The following is a 17,576-nucleotide window of genomic DNA, read 5'->3' on the forward strand; positions in this document are numbered from 1 at the left end:
TTGGAGGTGGGTTGTGAGAAGGAACAGTAGAGAAAAGATGTCTTAGTACTGCTTGTCCCATCTGAGAATCAGACCTAGAATGAGTGTCTAATCAATAGTGTTTTGTAAAGGTGTGTACAGAACTCCAGGTTGCCACTTTGCAAATGGCCTCAAGAGGAACATTTGCAATGAATGCTATGGATGCCGCAGTGCCTGGAGTAGAGTGTGCTCTAGGATTGAAGGGCAGTTCTCTCTTAGCAAGAGTGTAACAGTGTGATGCATTTGACAATCCACCTTGAGATAGCCGATTTAGAGACAGGATCCCCTTCTCTACCAGCTGCCAATGAAATGGAAGAATTGTTTAGTCTTCCTTAGTGGTTTAGTTCTTTCCAGGTAAAACATGACTGCCCTGCGCACGTCTAGTGTGTGAAGGCTTCTTTTGGCCATGTTAGTAGGGTTCTGGAAGAAAGTGGGTAGTTCGATTGACTGGTTCACATGGAACTTCGAAATGAATTTGGGCGCAAACCTGGGATTTGTGCGCAGAACTACCTTATTTTTGTGGACTGTAACAAAGGGGTCTAAAACCGAAAGAGCCTGTAGTTCACTAACCCTTCTGATAGAAGTGATAACCACTAGGAAGGCTGTCTTATAAATCAGGTCTTTCAGACTTGCTTTATGCATAGGCTCGAAGGGAGCTCCCATGAGATTGGTCAAAACCACATTTAGATCCCATCCAGGGGCTGGGTGAGAGATGGGAGGATAAATCCTCTTAACCCCTTCTATAAAGGTTTTAATTACTGGTATTTTCCACCACAGTACTTTTTGTTGTGATGTGGTGTAGGCTGACAGACCAGCCAGATGAACCTTTAGGGAATTGAAGACTAACCCAGAGTCCAATAGGTGGGTTAGATACAACACAATGTGTGAGGGTGAACGAGCAATCAATGGGACTGACACCCTTGGAATTGCACCAGATGACAAAACGTTTCCATTTGCTGGCATAGCAATAACGTATATTAGGTTTTCTAGCTTCCCCGAGTATGTCCATGCGTCTCTGAGGGAGTTGCAGGTGTGCAAACTCTATGATCTCAGGAGCCAGTCTGCCAAGTTCAGAGTTTGTGGGCAGGGGTGTAGGGTCTCCCCCCTGTGATGAGCCACCATGTTGTACGGGCAGGGCAGCTTGACTGGTGGGGAGAGGGACATTTCCATCAGGTGAGCGAACCAGGGTTGGCAGGCCCACATGGGGGTCACCAGTATCATGGTAACTGGTTCCTAGTGCATCTTGTGCACTATCTTGTTGAGAAGGGGAGTCGGGGGGTGGAGGGAGGAGGGTAGACAAATTTCCCCGACCAAGTTATCCAGAGACCGTTCCCCTTGGATCGGTTCTGGGGTTACCTGGAGGCATAGTCTTGGAATTGGGTGTTCTGAGTAGCGAACAGGTCGATCTCTGGGAAACACCATTCTGCAAAGACGTTGGACACAATGTCTTCGTGCAGTCGCCATTCGTATTCTTCTGGCAGAGGAAAATCTCTGCTGAGTATGTCTGCCAGAAGATTGAGTTCCCCTGGAACATGTTGGGACAACAAAAACATCTTGGTGTTTGAGAGCCCATGTCCAAATGTTTTGGGACAGCTTGGATAGTCCTGGAGAGTGAGTGACCCCCTGTTTGTTCAGGTAATACATTGCTGTAAGCACTGTCTTCCCTTGCAGTTGCACCTGAAAGGCTTTCAATGCTTTGAACACCGCTAGTAGCTCCAGTAAGTTTATATTTGGACGCTACTTGAGGGGACCACACTCCGTGTGCTGTCTGCTGAAGCAGGTGAGCCCCCTGCCCCGTGAGAGATGCGTCTGTCGTGAGAGTGGCTTCCACTGCAGGGGTGGTGGTCTTCCCCTTCAAGAGGTTTTCTCTTGACCACCACTGCAGAAAGAGAACGAGGGCTGGCGAGACAACAGATCTTTCCATTGTCCGCTGGCCTGACACCACTGGCTGTTGAGCCACTCTTGAATGGGACACATGCGCAGCCGCGCGTGGGGAATCAAGTATATATATATATGACGCCATCCATCCATCACCATCGAGGAATCTGAGAGAGCATGTTCTGAACCCTCTCGCTGGAGGGGAAGACCAGGCCGTCTTCCGTCCGAATAAGCGCTCCCAGAAATAGTTTTTTTTGACTGGGGACTAAGCTGGATTTCTTTTCGTTGATTGAAAAACTCAGGCTGAAGAGGAGATCTACTGTTTTTTCGGTGTTCGAAAAACAAGCGTCGAACGAGTCCCCCGTAATGAGCCAGTCGTCGAGATAAGGGTAAACTGGGACTGATAGTCTGCACAGGTGTGCTGCTGCCACTGCCAGGACTTTGGTACTCCCCTCGAGGCGATGCCGAAGGGGAGTACCTTCAATTGGTAGTGTTTGTCCTGGATCATGAACCTTAGATATTTTCTGTGCGCTGGCAACATTGAAATATGAACGTATGCATCTTTCATGTCCAATGCTGCCATGAAGTCCCCCTGTTTCACCAATGGGATCACCTCCTGCAGTATTACCATGCAAAACTTCTGGGGTTTTAGAAACTTGTTCGCTGGGCGCAGATCTAGAACAGAACGCATGGTGAGATCATTTTTGGGTACAAGGAAGTACACTGAATAAATACCCTTGTTTACCTGAAGAATAGGGACGGCTTCTACGGCGTCCTTTCCCAGCAGTGCTTCCACCTCTTGGATCAGGATCTCCAGATGGTCCGGTGAAAGGCGCCGTGAGCGTGGCGGTCTGAACTGAGCTGTCGGGCGAATTCCACGCAATAACCGTGGGCAATTGTCTTTAAGACCCACTGGTCGGAAGTTATCACCTCCCATGCCTTGAGGAAAGATGTTAATCGCCCCCCGACCGGGGAGACATGGGAGGGGACTTGGACTTGGTGGTCATTTCTGACCAGAGGCTGTGGCTCCTCTGGGATTGGGGCCTCTGCCTTTACCACGTTTGACCCCTTGAGGGGTAGTAAGTAGGGCTTCCAGATGTTTGATTTGTGTTGAAGTTACCCGTGCCGTAGTTGTTCTGACCAGCACGGGCTTGCCCTCGAAAGGACCGCTGAGAATTAGTACCCCTCTGGGAAGAGGGTTAACGTGTAATTTGGTGCAAAGACCTTATAGTCTTGTGCTCCTTCTTAGCCGTCTCCAACGCTTCATCCACTGCTTTCCCGAAGAGGTTAGTCTCCTCAATGGGTTTATTAATGAGGGAGGCCTGAGTCTCAGGTCTAAAGCCCGATGTACGCAGCCATGCGTGTCTTTTCAGAAGAGTACCTTGTGCAAGAGACCTGCCTGCTGTTTCTGCAGTGTCCAGGGTATTCTTCACCACATTCTGGTTAACCAGTCTTCCCTACGAAACAATGGCGAGAAGCTTTGTTCTGGCGGGTTCAGGAACCTCCTGGAGGCCTTCTTGGAGTAAGTTCCATTGGGTAATAACATAGTATTATTAGCAACCCGAATGGTGTATGCAGCTGCTGATGTGACACGTTTGCACAGGGCATATAACCTTTTAGACTCCATGTCCAGTGGTGATTCTCCCGTGGCAAGGGGTACCCCTGCCCTCTTTCGAGTGGTAGTCACTACCAGTGAGTCTGGGATGGCGTGCCCTTTGATATACAGAGGGTCAGAGGGGGAAGGCCGAAATAATTTTTCAACTCTCGGGTTCACTGCCCGTATCTGAGCAGGTGTGACCAATGAGGGAGCTACCAGTCTCTTAACAGAGTTAAGGAGGGGGATGGATCGACTTGCTGGAGGTTTTTCCTTAATAATATCCTCCACGAAATCCTGCTCAGGTACCGCCTCTTGAGTGACAATTTTGAAGTATTCGACTGCTTTTTTCAACATAGAGTTGAAAGCCATTTGTTCATCCACAGGGGAGGCCTGGCGAGCCGGGGTGGACAGAGGAGAGTCTAGGCACAAAATATCAGTGTCCTGATCTTGCTGTGTTCAAGGGTTTTGACCTTCCTGCTGGGTTTCCTCCCAGTTGTCGGTCGTATCCTGTTGATCTTCCTCATAGTGTTCGAGAAAAGAAGCTTCTTCTTCCTAATTGATGTCTCTATATGTGTCCATATGGACCACGTCTTCTTGTTGGAAAACATGAGACTGAACTTCTTGAATTTGGTGGTTAGGGTCTACCCGAGCCCTTTTCGGGGGAGGATGATCAGAAGAACCAATAATCTGCTCCAGCCGATCCATGTAACCCTCAATTTTTTCTGTAGTCCACTTAGAGGACCCAAACAGGCCTACGTGAGGAGAAACAACGTTCTCCGCACTGTGGCTTCTCAAGGAACCTCTCAGGGTGTCGGAGAGGGGCTCTCGACTATCTATGTAAGTCTCTTTGGAATCGAGGATCAAATTTGCCGAAATCTTTTCTGCGGCTTGGCCCATAACTTTAGGCGGAACCGGAGTAAGGCCCCACCGCCGCTGCAATTCTTCCGATGCTACTCTCGCTAGTCGCCGAGTCGTCGTGAGACAAAGGCTCTGATGATTTGTCGGCAGTAAAAATACCGTCCGCGGCACCAGGAGGCCTAGCGGTCGGTTTTTCGGGTACAGGCCTAGCCGTAGTTTTCGGTCCTACTGAGGCCTTGGAAATTGTCGAAGCGTCGGGCTCCCCAACTTTGACGCGTTTAGGTTTTGGAGTAGCACCCTTGGTTTGTTTTGATTGCCCAGTCGCAATACGCTGCTGCGGATGCGTTGAAGGCTTTGGATCTGAGGGATCTGGAAAAGGAAACAGCGAAGTCTTTGGCGGCCCCGCCGGCGCTTTCGCCTTTTTCAACGAAGGCGTCAAAATTGGCGTAGGGGTTGTGTGTTTAGTGAGATGCGCTTGTACGCCCCTATCGCCGTGTGTAGTCCCTGTAGCAAGACCAGAGTCGAGCCTGGAAGGGTCGGGGACGGGCGTGGCGGACCTAGAAGTGTCCGCCTCAAGGTCTGTAACATCTGCGTTGGACGTTCGGTCATCCGAAGTACCCCCGTCACTTTCGGCTGCCGTGGCGGTGGGCTCCATGCGTGACATACCGTACGCGGCCCACAGGTTTACATGGCGGTCCTTAAGGGTCTTAGGCCGAAGGAGTTTGCACGCCGCACACCACTTCTCGTCGTGCTCTAGGGGGAGACAGGAGTTACACGTCATGTGTTCGTCCTTCCAAGGATATCTGACCCTACACTTAGGGCAGAATCTAAAAGGAGTCTTTTCCATAGCAAAAGGGAAGGATGACCAGACTGAAAGGGGGAAAGGAGGAAAGACATTCAACAATATGGCCACCCCGACCCCACTCTCCCTACTGTATAGGTCGGCCAGAAGGCCCGACCACGTGGAAAATCCGGCCGCCGGATCTTAGGCACCTTAATCCACAGCCGTAGACTATTCCCCCGTAGTCTTCATCGAAGATGTTCTTATTGGCGAAGTGACTTAACGGGGAATAAACCGACAATTCGGTAAAGATAAACAATGTCTCTATTAAGAACTCTGCTATAGGTCGACCAGTTATCTGGGCGGAAAAAAACAATCTGAGGGACCTCGGCGCGTGAGGTATTTTGGGTACTACACACGTCACGATAGGGATAGTGTTACAGACACCCCTAGCCCGACGTCCCCTTTTGGTCCCCGAAAGACAAGATGCAATACTCCGCAGTTACCACTGGATGTCAGCCCATATGCACAGCATGTGATTCTAAGCAGATTAACAAGCATCAGAAATATACATACCCCATGGACTACCAACAGTAAATAAATAGAAAGAAGCAGGTGAATGATAATATAACACCACTATCGAACTAGGGGATAATGCTCGGCCAACCAGGTGTAATAAGCCCAATTAACTTTGCTAGGAACCAGCCATGCCATCGCCCTAGAAACTAGTCAGTCAGTAAAGCAAGAGAAGAATATACATACCTGGTATGACAACCTGATACATAAAGCAAAGCTACAAGGATTAAGAGCCATATAACCCACTAACCAAAACCTGAAATTTCTGCATACTTAATTCACACAAAATCCCACACAACCACCTCTCTCACAGCAAACTGCAATGACTTCACCACACTGCAACAACAAACAATCAACACATAGATCGCAACAACAGCACACAACTCGCTTCGATCCTATATTCACACCTGAGCTCAGGGCATGGTGAAAACCGAACTGAAGCTGCCAACAGGACACCACCTTCTCACTTTCCTACACCCTTTTCACCCACTAACCAACCCCCCACCTCTTTGTTTACAGATCCGCATGAGCGCCTGGAGAGTGTCTCCGTTGGTGACGGTGCGCTACATAAATACCTTTAACATTAACATGTAGATTGGGTTATTTCATTTTTAGAAAACATTTATTTTTACACCATGCTTTTCCAGTAAAATTAGACATTTTGTATATTTAAGTTAACTGAATGTTAGATTAAACATCAGGCATTCTCTTTTATCCCGATTCTGTACTGGTTAAGCACTGACCTTAAATACTCTGCTTTCAATACTCAGCCTTGCCTGCCTCTATCATAGGCTCTACTGTTGTGTCCACCACTGGGCAGGGTTTCAAGTTGTCCCATTCAAGGAGCGAGTAAATTAAAGTTCACTTTATATTGATTTCTGGCACTTGGAGTCCTGCATTTATAATCTGCCCAGGAATGTAAAATGCATTTTCTAACACAAGGATTTACAGCTCTTAAATCATGTTCTGTATTTCAATTTATTTTTATGAGATTGAATTAAGCAGTTGGGAGAAAAAAGGGTGCACTAGTTCGTCTTCATTACTAGCATTAGAATGTCAAATTAAGTACTTATTTTGCATTTACCTATATATGCATAGGTGTGTGTGTGGTGGGGGATGGGCAGGGGTGGAATTTATAGTGTGAACCTAACTAGAAATCAACAGTGCGCGATATGTAACCCGTGGGCACACTGGGCCCGGCTAATAGGGGCTATGTACTTGTCCCCTAAGGGAGCATCTAGAAATAAAGACGCAGACACCAGGGTAATAAAAGTGCTTTATTAAATGTGTAGGGTATGTTTTATTTATGTATGTTCGTTCAATGTGATTGCCTTTGGATCAAACCATCCAGTCCACCATGGGGCTGGATGTAATGTTAAGAAAAGGAAAGGAAAACAAAGGAAAAGAATCCTGAGTGGATTGAAGAAAAGTGACAGTTGGAAAAAGTTAGAAAAGGACAGGAAGACGGACGAAAAAGAGCAGAGAATGAGAAAATTAAACCTAGTCACTAGAGTGAGTAAAATACTCAGTCCTTAGAACCCTTTCATCCATCCTTGTGGGTGTCCCCAACATGGGATGGTACCAGAACGTTTGGCAGCGAAAAATGAGCTACCCCTTCAAATTTAGCATAGCATGCAGGGGCATGGCCCATGGCATGGTAACGCCCCCGAGAACCCACCCTCCGGCACCTCACATCGGTCCCCTTTTTACATATTGGACACTTGAATACCTGGTTATGCTAACCACTTTAGCTTCTAGCAACTAGTGGGAGATGGTGGGTGGAACGTATGGAGGAAAGGGGACTAAGCACTATGAATACTCAAGAAACTACTCCCTTAATCACTGTAGTGACTAATCTGCAAATCCATTTCTCCAGCGTTGGTATCTTTCATGGATTCACATGCTGTGAATATTTCCCGCCAGACTGGGAAACCTCGGTAAATGTAATACAGCAGTTTTCCTCTGGGAAGACTCGGACACAGTGCCCTATCGACATCCTTTTGGGTGCTTTAGGCTGCACCGATAGGGCGTCCAGTATAAATAGCCCCGCCCCCACGGCCTCCCTTCGGATTTTAAACTCACAACTGGAGGAAACCCGACCAATATGTTTGCCTGAAGGGGTCGGCCGGAGGGCGCATGTGAATCCATGAAAGATACCAACGGTGAAGAAATGGAGTTACAGGTAAGAAACTACTCCCTTCTCCAGCATTGTATCATTTATGGATTCATATGCTGTGAATAGATCACATAGCAGTACCAGACCTGGAGGTGTACAACTGGCAAACCTGCACCAACAACAGACCAAACACATTAGTAAGTCCAAAAAACACAACAAAACCTCCGAAGCTGTGGGGCCTACCTTATTGGAACAGGCGCTGGAGGACCGCACGCCCCACCTGCACATCCTCTGCATGTTGCTGACACAGACAGTAGTGCCTGGTGAAGGTATGCAGCACTGCCTATGTTGGTGCTTGGCAAATGTAATTGAGCGAAATGTCCGCCCACAGCACTGCCGCCGAGCTCGTAGAATGGGCCCTGGCCGTGGACTGCAGAGGCTTGCTGGCTTTGTCGTGGCAGAAGGATATTGTAGATGACACCCAACGGGACAGACCCCGCTTCGAAATCGCTGTTCCCCTGTCGGACAGGCCAAAAGCGACAGAGTTGCTTCCAAAACCTGAAGCCCTTAGTCCTGTCCAGGCAAAACTTCAATGCCCTCTTGACATCCAAGGAATGCAGTGCCCTCTCTGCAGGCATGGATGCCTTCGAAAAAAAAAAAAAAAATGGGCAAGGCCATCGTACTGTTCTTGTGAAATTTCGATGGACTTTTTAGAATACAATGAGGATTCGTAGATAGGAGAACCTTGTCCCTCATGAAACGTAGGTATGGCGGGTCGATGACCAGAGCCTGAAGTTCGGAAACCCGCCTGGCAGACGCGATGGCTACTAGAAAAGCGACCTTCCATGTGATACATTTCACCGCCGCCGTGGACATCGGCTCAAACAGTGGTTTCATGAGGGCCGAGAGTACCACATTGAGACTCCAGACCGGGGCAAACTTCTTCTGTGGGGGAACTGTTCGGAAAAGGCCTTCGAGGAAATGCTTAACCAATCTGTCATGAGCAGAGGCGTAGAGTAGCGCTGCCTTGTGAACCTGGAGATGGCAGCCCAGTGGACCTTGATCGATGACAAAGGCAGACCCTCCTTCGCCAACAGCAGAAGAGACGGCAGGATTTGCTGTGGCAAAACCTGTAATGGTTGTAAATTCAGCTGCTTCGAGCACTAGACACAACCTTCTCCACTTTGACTGCAAGACACGTTAGTAGATGGGGCTCTTGCGGCGGCCAAGATGCGGCGACAGTCCAGTGGAATCATCAGGTGTCCAAATTCAGAGTGGTCGGGAGCCACGCCACAAGGCTGAGGGAACCTGGGTTGTGATGCCAGACTTTCCCGCCGTCCTGTGACAGCAGATCCGGCTCTGATCCCAGACAAAGCGTGTCATCCACTGCCAGGTCAAGAGGACCGAGAACCAGGTCTGTCTGGGACAGAACGGAGCCACCAGGATCAACCTGCACAGAACCCTGCACACCTTCTGTGTCATCCTCCGTATCAGGGAAACTGAGGGAAGATGTACGCGAACAGGCCCGTCCACAGGAATGAGAACACGTACCCCTATGAGTCTGGATGAGCCACTCTGCTGGCAAAGAGGCGACAATGCTTGTCGTCGGGGCTGGCGAATAAGTCCAGCCCCGACAAATCACAAACATTTATAGAAACAGAAAGCAAAACATTACATCAAAAATGTCCAATATTGTATGCTGACTCGTTTTGAGGTGGTCCCTCTTCTTCAAGAGCCTAATGGGACTGATGTTGAATCACGTACATGAAAGAGGAAAGAAATCAAATGGATACTGTTATTAGCCCAGAAATAGGAGCTAATCATTGACTTAATTGTCTAAACACAATTGTTAGCTCACAAGCACCCCATGAAACACTGTCTAAACCCGTTGATCTCTAGGGGTCTAGCCATAATGTGATTATCTAAATGATGTGTATAATATTAAATTGATTTCAGTTGATACCTATGTTGGTGGAGTTCATTTATGGAGTCATGACTTTGGTGCTCCTTCACCTGTTTCTTTGAATATTGATTTAAGGATTAGCGAGTCTGGCTCCTATGTTTACTTGCCTCAATTATGTTAACAATGACTTTCTTAATACTTGATCTGTGTTTAGACAATTAAGTAAGTGATTAGCTCCCATTTCTGGGCTAATAACAGTATCCATTTGATTTCTTTCCTCTTTCATGTACCTGATTCAACATCAGTCCCATTAGGCTCTAGAAGAGGGACCAACTCGAAACGCGTCAGCCTACAATATTGGACATTTTTGATGTGATTATTTTGCTGTGTTTCTATAAATGTTTGAGATTAAATCATGGATATTTTCATTTACAACCAACCGTTGATGCGCAATAATTGGCTGATCTCTGAATGCCTAAATTTGTATGAAATTATGAATGTTTACCCTAAATCCACAAACTGCCTCTTTGGCGGACTGAAAGTGTGCAAGGGACAGGAGGATCCCAACTTCAGGTGCTCTTTTCTTTTTCTATGGTATCCAGGACCCATGCATCTGAAGTAGTGGCTCGCCACTCTCCGAGATGCTGAGACAGTCTGCCCCCAACCGGCAAACCATGGGACATGGCCTCATGGCTGTTTGGAAGCGGCTGCGGCAGTGCCTGAAGGCAAAGAGGCAGCTGCCTGAGCGGATTTGGCACCTCGATTTCCCCGACCACCACAGGTACTTTTTTGCTGGCCCCTTTGACTGGTGGCCCCTCTCGGTCTACCAAAGGAGGATTAATAACTAAAAGAACCTACCATCCACTGCTGTCCCCTAGGACGAAAAGGCGGATGTTGACGCACAGCTGCGCTTAAATATTTTGCCGCAGCTTTCGAGGTCTGCAACCTCTCAAGGCTCTCATCAGCCTTGTTGCCAATCAAATGTGCGCCATCAAAGGGCATGTTCAGAAGACGGCTTTGCACATCCGGAGCAAAACCCGACTTCCGCAACCCTGCAAATCTGCGGATAACGGTGCTCGCAGCCATGGGTCGGCTAATAATGTCTGCCGTATCCAAACCCGACTGAAGGAATTCGCACATAGTATCCTTGCCATTTTGCACGAGAGCCAGGAAGCCATCCCTTTCTTCCCCCTCGGGAATATGCTCAGCCGCTAGAAACAGTTCCACAGAGTGTGTGAGAACCTTGCTAAGGCACAAGTGGAGTTGGCCGATTTCAATGCCATGCTCCCCGCAGAAAATACCTTCCGAGCCCAACCGTCGAAGCATTTGTCGTCCTCATCAGGAGGGATGGTAGGGTACGCCGCCTGCCTCAAGGTCGCCGTGGCCGCCTGAACCACCAAACTCTCTTGAGTGGGGCGAGTGGACAAATAGCTGGGGTCGCTAATGGAAGGCAAGTACTTTTTAGTCAAAGATTTAACAGCTGGAAGAGATTCTGGTGACTGCCAAGCAGCTGCCACCCTTTTCTGCAAGGTGAGATGAAATGGTAACACTGGGTCAGAGGACGGACCTTGAATCTAAGATGTCCGTTAGATCATCCAGCACAAAGTCTTCAGGAGGACTGTACCATTGCAGATACTCAGAGACCCTAGCCATGAGCCTCCTGTATTAAGACTCAGCATGAGCCCCAGGCTCAGGCCTACCAAATTCCACTTCCGGAGAAGTGTCCAACCCACTGGCCTCATGGAGGGTTTGCCTCAACTCCTCCAACTGACTGTCTCCAGAAAAAATTAGAGCCACATCCAGTTCACCAGGGTTCTCAATATCAGACCTTTCTTCCTCTTCATATATTTCATTCAGAGGGAGTTGTAACCCTGGCTTGGGGACACAGGGGGGCCTGGAGTCCAGTAGTGGCCTCACAGACTTTGCCGTACCCTTCCTAGGAGGATCCACCACATTGGGGTACTCCAATGGCAAATTTCGGGCAAAATACCTGAAGGCGTCGAGGGCGCCGAAGCCTTCGACACCGAGAGAATCAACAACCTCGGCGTCGTGAGCGCCGAAGGCTCGGCGTCAACACTGGTGCCGACGGCGCCGTGGGCTGATAAAACTGCTAAGCGTCGACGTCCAAGTCGGACTGGCACAGATTCTGACACAGACATCTTGGAAAACCGAGAAACCAAGCTCATTTTCGCACTTACTTTCCACAACACCACTGCACAGAATCAAGCAAAGTGATTAGGAAGGAATTCAAAACTCCATTGTTCAATGGAGTCTTTGGACGGGACACCTTTCATGTCCCCTCCCCCGACCCTTTTCATGCCAGCTCTCATAAGAAGTCTTCAAACAGTGCCTGTACTACACAAAATGCTAAGAAAATGAATTATTAGGTTTATGCATACTGTAAAGAACTAGTCTGACCTTTCAGGGGGAGTGGCTGGCACTTTTGCATTCTGTCCCCTTGGGCGATCTTGCTTCGGTGAAGGTGGCCTCACAGTTATTTTTCTATCGCGACCTGCAGAAAAAATGACAGTATCAGTATTTCAGGCATGCTTGAAAGTTTCAGGACCATCAGCATGATGGTCTTTCTTTTGGGTCACAAGATACATACTTCTGTGGGACATCAGAGCTCACAGATAACAGTCAAGTACACAAGAGTATTTATAGGCATTTAATTATCTTAATACATGCGTGTACACAAACAATTCTGCAAATTGACTTTAGGATAGGGGGGTCAGTAACCTTTTTGCTGTCTAGATATTTTGGACAGTAACACAGTCATAGCCAGCATAGTCATTGTTTATGGATCATGAGAGTTGTTGAAAAAGCATCTGAGAGTCACAGTTCGCAGACACTTACTTCAGGCTAAACAGCGTCTGATTTGTCCTCAGTGTAAACAGGGGTGTTGCTAGGTCTGGAAAAGATCAGGGGCTAAGCTAATGTCGGGACTGGCAGTACTCAGGGCTAGCTAGCCTTTTGGTTGTAGCCCCTGAGCTTCTATCCGTGGCTACAACAAAAAGACCTGGGGCTATATCCCCCTTAGCTCCCCCTAGCAACGCCTCTGGTGTAAAAGAGCATGCGCATGTTTGTTGCAAGAGTAATTTTATAGCCACTGAACAGTCAGAATCACAGCCTTGCAATGTACCAACGCTGGGGATACAGGATCACTCCTGGGCAGGACATCACCACGCCAATGATCGGCTCCAAGCCACTGTTTAATGGCTCACTTGCTTACAACGTAATCAAGCATCAATACACAAATAAGGACTTTACAGAAGGCCCCTAACAAGCTCACCTAACTGGCAACAATGCAGCAATAGCAAGCTTTTAACCCAGGAACGACAATGAAATATATATGAATCACTGGAATGCCCTCATGCCACACAATCTCTGAAAAGCAAAACATATATATATATATGATACATTACTCACCGTAATTGTATTTCTGATGCTTGTATCTGCTTAGATTCACATGGTGTGCAAAGGTCGACATCTAGTGGAAGCTGCAGAGTATTACAGTTTGTTTTTTGAAACTCGAAAATGGGCGTCGACAAAGGGGGTGCCAGTAATACTATTCCTAGTGCGACGTCCACTGTACCCATGATCCCTCACTCGTCTAGGACCCTCAAATTGTATTTTTTCTGACATGAGGTAGCATGAGGAGTAGCGTGAGTACAGATAATCCAAGCAGATAGATAAGACTACAAGTATCCATGCACCTTCTCTCAGAGGGGAGGAAGGGTGGGTCGCATGTGAATCTAAGCAGATACAAGCATCAGAAATACGATTACGGTGAGTAATGTATCCCTTCTGAGGCTTGTGGAATCTGCTTTGATCACATGCTGTGCATAGATTAGCGAGCAGTGTTAGAAGGAGGTGTGATGTGAAGGGTCATGAGCAAATAAATGTCTTAGAACCATTTGTCCCACTTGAGTATCTGTCTTGGAATGGGTGTCAATGCAGTAGTGCTGAGTAAACGTGTGAATAGAGCTCCAAGTAGCTGCTTTGCAAATGGTGTCAAGGGGTACATTTGCAATGAAAGCCAGAGTGGCCCCAATGCTTCTTGTAGAGTGGGCTCTTGGCGTGAAAGGCAAAGTTCTTTCAGAAAGGGATAAATAAAGGGAGTAACAGCTGGATACAGTTAACAATCCACTTAGAGATGGCACCTTTAGAGACGCAATCTCCCTCTTTGCCTGTAGCTACGGAGACAAACAGTTGGTCTGTTTTCCTTAGTGGTCGTTTTGTTTACATAGTATAGGACCTTCCTACGCACATCTAGGGTGTGTAGTTTCACCTCAGCCGAGCTTTGTGGGTCTTGGAAGAAAGCCGGAAGCTCGATGGACTGGTACACGTGGAATTTAGAAATAAACTTAGGTGAGAACCTAAGGTGTGTACGTAAAACCAGTTTATCTTTATGAACCGTAAAGAAAGGATCTTGCACGGACAGAGCCTGAATTTCACTGACCCTTCTTATAGATGTAATTGCTACTAAGAAGGCTGTTTTATAAGTCAGGTGTTTGAGACTGCTTTTATGCATGGGCTCGAATGGGGGGGCCCATGAGTTTAGATAGCACCACGTTAAGGTCCCATCCTGGTGGTGGGTTTGAAATTGGAGGGTGAAGTCTCTTTACTCCTTCCATTTATGTTTTAATCACTGGTACTTTCCGCCACGACACCTTGTTATGGGAGGTGGTATATGCTGACAGCGCTGTCAGGTGTACCTTTATTGAGTTAAAAACCAACCCTGCGTCCAGCAGGTGGAGCAGGTATGTGACAATAGTTGAAGCAGTGCAATCAACTGGGTTGATTTGCTTATTCTGGCACCAGATAACGAATATCTTCCATTTGTCAAAGTAGCAGTGCCTCGTGTTTGGCTTCCTAGATTCTCTGAGGATGTCCATACATCTCTGCGGTAAATTGAGATGTCTAAACTCTATGAACCCAGGAGCCATGCTGCCAGGGTCATTGAGTTGGGTTGAGGATGCACCTTCTGACCTTGGTGCTGGGACAGTAGGTTGAACCAGCCCGGGAGTTTGATGGGTTCTCACACCGCTAGTCTGCGTAAGTGTGGGAACCACGGTTGTCTCGCCCACATGGGAGCAACTAGGACGAGCGTCATCGATTCTCTGTTCATCTTGTTGACCACCTTCCTGATGAGGTGTTGGTGGAAAAGCGTACGCAAACATCCCTGACCAGTTCATCCACAGGACGTTCCCCCGGGAGTCTGGTTGGGGGAACCTGGATGCGAATCCTGGGCACTGCCTGTTTTCGCTTGTGGCGAATAGCTCTATAGTGGGGAAACCCCACTGAGAGAAGAGATCTTCTATGATTTCTCTGTGTAGACACCATTTGTGTTCCTCTGGGAGGGTATCTCTGCTCAAAGCGTCTGCCAGAGAATTGAAATCCCCTGGAACATGTTGAGATGACAGGAAGATGTTCCGTCTGAGTGCCCATATCCACATTTTCTGGGCAAGCTTGGACAGATTCTAACCACTATACCCATCGCACTAAAAAAGCTCACAACCATCTCTCGCACAACAAGCCGCACGCACTTCACAACACTGCAACAACACAAGCCGGAGCAACAGCACACGCGGACTGACACCGATCCAATACCCACACCAAAGCTCAGCACCCAGTGTATACCGAGTTGAAGCTGCCAACAGAACACCACTCCTCTCACTATCCTACTCCCTCTTCACCTTACTAACCCATCCCACCTTATCGTTTACAGATCCGCCAGAGCGCCTGGGGATCAATTCCGTTGGTGACGGTGTGCGGTACAAATACCTTTAACATTTAAAGCTTAACTGGTCAATCTAACTGTATAGCCAAAAACATATCATAAATTAAAAATAAAAAACACTATTCTAACCACTATAGTTCATAATAATAATAAAACTCCAATAAAAACAAATAACCTAGACGCCTGTATATTACCACCGAAACATCCGTTCCCCCATAGACTCTAGCTCGAGACACATTCAAAACAGACCCCTAGACACCCGTGGAACCCGTCTAATTATTAGAACCCAAAACACAATGATCTCTTCCACAGCAGATTTAAAAACCCCTTCAAAGCAAGGGTTACAGCATCATATACACCCTCTGATCATGTTACCGCAGGGGCTCATATATAACCTCGAATTTCAGGAGCACCAAATCAATTAATTAAATGTGAAAATCAATCAATACAGGGAAATCTACCAGCATATCATCCCAAGATCCTTGTTGAATTGGGTGCAGGTGGAGCCTGCATAAAACAGCAGACATCATCATAAGACACATCCTCATCCCAGCCGAAGTGTTACCTAGCTTGAAGCCGTGTACATTATAAAATCATCATCAGTCTCTAGAACTTCAATAACATTCCTTTCCCCACAACATCCGCACATTAGCCCATCCTCGCGTTCCAAGCAACAGAGACACCACCAATCATCAAAGCAAACACTACAGAAATCAAAAGGTGGAAATAATAACACGTCGTAGCTCATATCAATCATCTAATGCATCATATGAACATTTGGTTATAACAATCATGTAGGCATCCAAATTGAAATCTGTGACCAATTGGTAAACAAGCAGACATCTAATATGCCCCATGAAGTGGCAGCTGAACCAGAAATGAAATACTGTATTCAACAGATTTGCTTCCCTCAAATCACACACATCCTTTGGTCGCAAGCATACCATTTGCCACCACCCACACCTAGGAAAACACCACAGACACGTACAGGCCAAGTCCATGTCAAGAGGAGGGGTAGCATATCAAGAACCATCCACCATATAATAATGCATTCATACCTTAAATCTGCCAGTAGGCAAAGGCAGAAATATAATGCAAGAACAATCCTAAATCAATCCTAAAAAAAAATTAAAAAAAGAATTTCGATGCAGAGCTAATTCGAAAGTGGACCCTGAATTCATAACAGGCGAACAATGCAACATAAATAGTTTGATTTCTTCAGTGAATAAATTACATCAGCATCCCAGAATTGACTGGCCAGGATTGCAAGTGCGTTAGCTGCCTGGACTGTTGATGCCGCCGAGTAGATCACCTTTCGTCCCATGTCATCCAACTTCTTCCCCTCGCTATCCGTTGGAACAGAGGATGAAGATGAGGGGTTAGACAACTTCTGCTGCCGAACCCGAGTCCGGGGAAGGCTGCGAACATAGGCACTTGGGTGTGGACTCCTGCACCCTGTATTTTTGTTTTTAGAGCCCATCCCCCTTGGCCTAGGCCGTGGACAGATTTCTCATCAAAGCTAGGCTCTCGTCCCAAACGTCTTCCAGGAGAGGCAGTGCAAAGTCTTCCTCTTGGCCTTGCAACGTTGGTATAGGAAACCTTCCTTTGTGGTCTCTTCTGGCATCAGTTGGAAGAGCTCGGATGCTCTGGCGACCATGGCATGGAACGACCCCACCTCATCCACGGAAGAAGCCCTTGGCTAAGGTGAACCGTCGGCTGTGGCCATGTTGTCCTTGTCCGTTGTAGACATGTCCGTCCCTGTGTCCCTATGGTGGGAGGGCACGTGTGGCGGTTGATGCGACGGTGTAGGGTGCCTCTTCCTCTTTTTTGCTGGTCCGGTGTGCCACTGTGGTCAGGGCCGGGAATAGTGTCGCTGGCATCCTATTCTGAATCTCCAACACCAGGGTGTGTATGGTCGAAACGTTCAGGGATACATCCCTCGGAGGTGTCCGGTGGGTGGAGAGGGGGTAGGCCTACTGGGCCCTGCACCGTCGGCATTTCCGCCATCTCCATTGTCGTCCCCCTCGGCATTTCCGCCACTGCCGTTCCCCACATCCTTCTGGATCGTGTGAATGGACATCTGGTCCTTACTCATCCGAGGAAGAA

At 47.7% G+C, this 17,576-nt stretch overlaps 1 protein-coding gene across 3 annotated transcripts in view; it reads right to left on the reverse strand.

The window, feature by feature from the left end:
- Positions 1-17,576, reverse strand: part of ZC3H18 (zinc finger CCCH-type containing 18) — a 1,042,429-nt gene that overhangs the window by 17,430 nt on the left and 1,007,423 nt on the right. For all 3 annotated transcript variants that reach the window (XM_069636029.1, XM_069636019.1, XM_069636037.1), the window contains exon 17: positions 12,146-12,239. In XM_069636029.1, the coding sequence (XP_069492130.1) occupies positions 12,146-12,239 (94 nt within the window). The remainder of the gene's footprint in view (positions 1-12,145; positions 12,240-17,576) is intronic.

Source organism: Ambystoma mexicanum, chromosome 1q, assembly GCF_040938575.1.
Source record: "Ambystoma mexicanum isolate Mex_15411 chromosome 1q, UKY_AmexF1_1, whole genome shotgun sequence".
Lineage (NCBI taxonomy): Eukaryota > Metazoa > Chordata > Amphibia > Caudata > Ambystomatidae > Ambystoma > Ambystoma mexicanum.